General features: G+C 36.9%; 1 protein-coding gene across 1 annotated transcript in view; it reads left to right on the top strand.

Moving 5' to 3' along the window:
* Positions 1–2,580: 2,580 nt before the first annotated feature.
* Positions 2,581–3,751, top strand: part of LOC149795352 (putative E3 ubiquitin-protein ligase HERC4) — a 1,316-nt gene continuing 145 nt past the window's right edge. Inside the window, exon 1 of the mRNA XM_089963781.1 lies at positions 2,581–3,168. Coding sequence (XP_089819907.1) covers positions 2,835–3,168 — 334 coding nt within the window. The 5' untranslated portion in view covers positions 2,581–2,834. The remainder of the gene's footprint in view (positions 3,169–3,751) is intronic.

Below are 3,751 nucleotides of genomic sequence, written 5' to 3'. Positions count from 1 at the left end.
ACATAGAAGACTCCTTTGAAGAGCAAGAAAAGTGTTTGTCTTGTTCAAGCATGGTACCTATAAAGGACCTGAGAGAACACATGCAAGATAAGGTAGTCTGACTATCAATTAATTGTATCAGGTATTTTGCTCATGTTAAAGCTTTAACATTAATCCAACAGTATGTTACCTCCGTTTATATACAATTCATGTATATTAGACAAAAGTGCAATTTCTAAGGGCTGTCATCTTCGCAAGGCAAGGTTCCGATATGATAACCTATCACCGCCTCGGCGTATCGGGCAGATATTTCTGTGTTTCATGTCTATGAATTTCACTGGATGCAACGGCAAGCCATCGCATCAAATCAAAATTAAGTTGTTCAAATGTGAACACTGTTCCTACATGATTGGGACAAGGGGAGCACACAGCTAGAATGGATTGATAAGTAAGCAATTTTCTAGTCCCAGTCCGTGTTTGCACAATTTCCTTTCTCTCAAATACACCTGTAATGGCTTCACTCTGGTACATAGTCATACTTTCGAGGTTAAACATCCAAAGTATCCTTTTAGGTCAGTTGCCTCCATTATTTTCGGCCAGTGTAGAATGCACCACGCTATTGGTTACTTGGCATTATGTACGATGGGAGGCAGTTCAGTAAATCCAATAGATGTCGCTAGGACAAAACAACAGTATATGTGTTCGATCCGCCAAGGTGTAGATAGGATTATCATATTTGAAGCTTGGCTAGCGAAGATGAAGTGCTGTGTAAATGAAGTTTTGCTTTGCTTTTCTGTTGAGAGTATTTTTTTTACAAACTTTACTGATACCTAGACAGAATCAAAGGGTATGCATTTCGTTTGGTTAGAAAGTGCCTGTTGTTTAGATCACTAAATTTATGCGATGGTATCATGTGTGCAGAGTATTTACGTAATGTTGGGGATTGAGAGTGTTATTGCTGAAAACGTACCCACATATTTTTTATGATTTTCAGAAATCAGGAGAAGATGCAGATTTCATTGAAATTTTCAAGTAAGTTGTATGTCTTTGAACCTAGGTTTTAGATCTACTTGACTCAGGACTAGAGAATTTGTGTGACGGTCTTCTGTCCATCCTTCAATACTTGATTATTTGCCTTAAATGATTCATATTTGTGTAGAGTGTGTAACTAACTCCCTGTACATTTGATAAATGAGTCATATTTGTGTAGAGTATAGAATAGTTGTGTGTACAACTGATACATGATTTACATTCGTGCAGTTCCTGCAAACTTGATATGTGATTTACTGGAAGTAGACTGCATATAAATGTATGGAATCCACTAAACATCACAATAGAGCATCACTTTAGTGAAAAAGAAAGTGAGGCTCCAGTGCAGATTGATCATACATTATACATTGTCCCCTTTACTCAGTCCACTGGTCACTACCCATGTAAACTAACTAAATGTCCTGGTGGATTTTTACGCGATGTTTTGCTTCATTGTGAATCCTCTTGCATGTTACAGAGTCTGATGATGGAATTTAATCATCCTTGATTAATAAATATGCCACTTCATAGTCATTCCAGTTGTGTCCTACATATATTTCAGCTATTACAGTACAGTTCTTATCTAAAATATATGTCTTGTAGAATGCATATGCTTTTTATGAAACTTACAGGACGACATAAATCTGAATCGATCTATAATCATCTGATTTGTCAAATGTTGTAAATATATTTATGTGTTTTCAGCGATGATCCAGCTAACGTTAGTGAACAGCCTAGTGTTGTAACAACACACAACAACAACAGTAATGTAGACCCACCTCTCAACACTGGTGCAATGTACAGTTATGTACCCAGAGTTCCAACTATCAGACAACATGATAATGTCGTGGCCATGTTTCCCAAGCGAGGGACTAGCGAGCATGCTGGTATAGTAGCAATAGTACAACGTACCAGTGAAGAGCATGGTGCTGGATCAAGAAACACTGAGCATCATAATGATGTAACCGGACATCCCAACATTGGTGATCTGCATCATACTGTAATGACAAATTACAGGGCTTCTTGTTTAGTTGACAACATGGCTGTGATTTTGGAAGAAGTGTAAGATGTTTAAGAAAAATATTTTTCGGAAAGATCCAATTATGAGATGCCATGTTGTATGGTTGCTGTATGCATTCATGCTTAGAAAAAAATCGATCAATAGTCTTTGATCAAAGTATATGAAAAACAAAATTTCCTTCTTGAGGCCAATCTGTGCCTTTTCAGCGATACGCTACTTTATATGAGATAGTGGAAATTCTTTTGTCTAGATGAGTCATAATAACGCATAATAAGATGCAGCTAACTCTAATTAGTTCATTTTACATGCTGGACTATGTATTTTTGTGCCAAGTGACCTATTTATGTTTCCATCTGCAAAAAGGTAACTATTTTCTTAATATTAAAGACTGGTTTAACACAAACACATGCACACCAATAAGCACCGATTGCTAATATATCTATTAACTAGTTAATCTTGTTGGATATCTTCTGCTTTGTTATCCAGGTAAAATATATTAATTCATGTATATAGCTTGGCTTCAATTACATGTTTACAGTGGATATCTTTATTTCTCACTGCCACATGCACATGAATGAGTGTTTGCCCTTTGAATTAGGAAAGTTAGATACAACTGACAAATTTTAAGATTCTTAGACTCCGTTGCTTTTCTTTTCTCTTGTTTCAGTATATATTGACGCCTTCTTAGTTTACAAAATTCCACCTGAATTCAGTAATTTAAGTACCTTGACATCCTCTTTTTTGTTGCCACAGCAAGGACATTCATGACCCAGTAGCTGTCGTGCGCTATTTTCAAAAATCTGTAATGACTGGAAGACAATTAGACCAAACATTATTAACAGAACCTCTGGAGGGTGAAACCCAACCCATCTATGTGTCGCGGATGAATATGTTTGCAACAGGAATGGAGGAGATCTTGGAAGCGCCCAACCTTCTGGTACCCCTTGAGGTGACATTTTATGGAGAAGAGGCTTCCGACCTAAGGGGACCAAGGAAGGAGTTCCTCACTCATATGATGCAAGAGATAATAAAAGAAGAATGTAGACTTTTTGAAATGACTGAGGAGGGTGCATACACACTGAAAGATGACTCCGGTGGACTTGAAAGGAAATACTATTTTGGTGCAGGACTAGTTTGTGGTAAGTGTTATATTTTCGTTACTTGCTGTATATTTAATTTTTACTATGCTGGTCATAATTCGGCTATCAATGGACAACATATTTGCGATGTGAAAATTAGGCAGAGCACAATATGCTTTCATGTTAATTTTTGTGGTTAATAGCTTTGGTCTGCAATTTGGTAAGCAATCGATAAAGCAAATCGTTTGTCGTGTAAATTAATGGTACAGGTCTTTCATTCTGTTATTGAACGAAAGTATACTCTCTCTCTCTCTCTCTCTCTCTCGACATAAAAAGCGATCCTAACTGTTTTAGCAAACATATTTCTGACATTCTTTAACTCCTATACCTCAGTTTCAGTTTACACGACATTGTTGCAGGAATGGTCAATACATTGCTATTTTTGGCGTGCACTCATGTGTCACGCGTATTTCAACACCTAGTAAGATGTGATTGCGATGACCCACATTTCTTGCTTAACAGGCTTTGCCTCGTTTTTTGGAGTTAATAAGCGTGCAACAGAAAAATGATTCATTTGGTTTAAATATATCTTTCATTTAATATCACACGCGCGTCATCTTTGGTACTTTTCTAAAGTACCCAT

The sequence above is a fragment of the Sinohyriopsis cumingii genome, chromosome 7, assembly GCF_028554795.1.
Source record: "Sinohyriopsis cumingii isolate HCF-2022 chromosome 7, ASM2855479v2, whole genome shotgun sequence".
Lineage (NCBI taxonomy): Eukaryota > Metazoa > Mollusca > Bivalvia > Unionida > Unionidae > Sinohyriopsis > Sinohyriopsis cumingii.
Note: the sequence above shows the minus strand (reverse complement) of the source record. Positions and strands in the feature narration are given on the sequence as shown.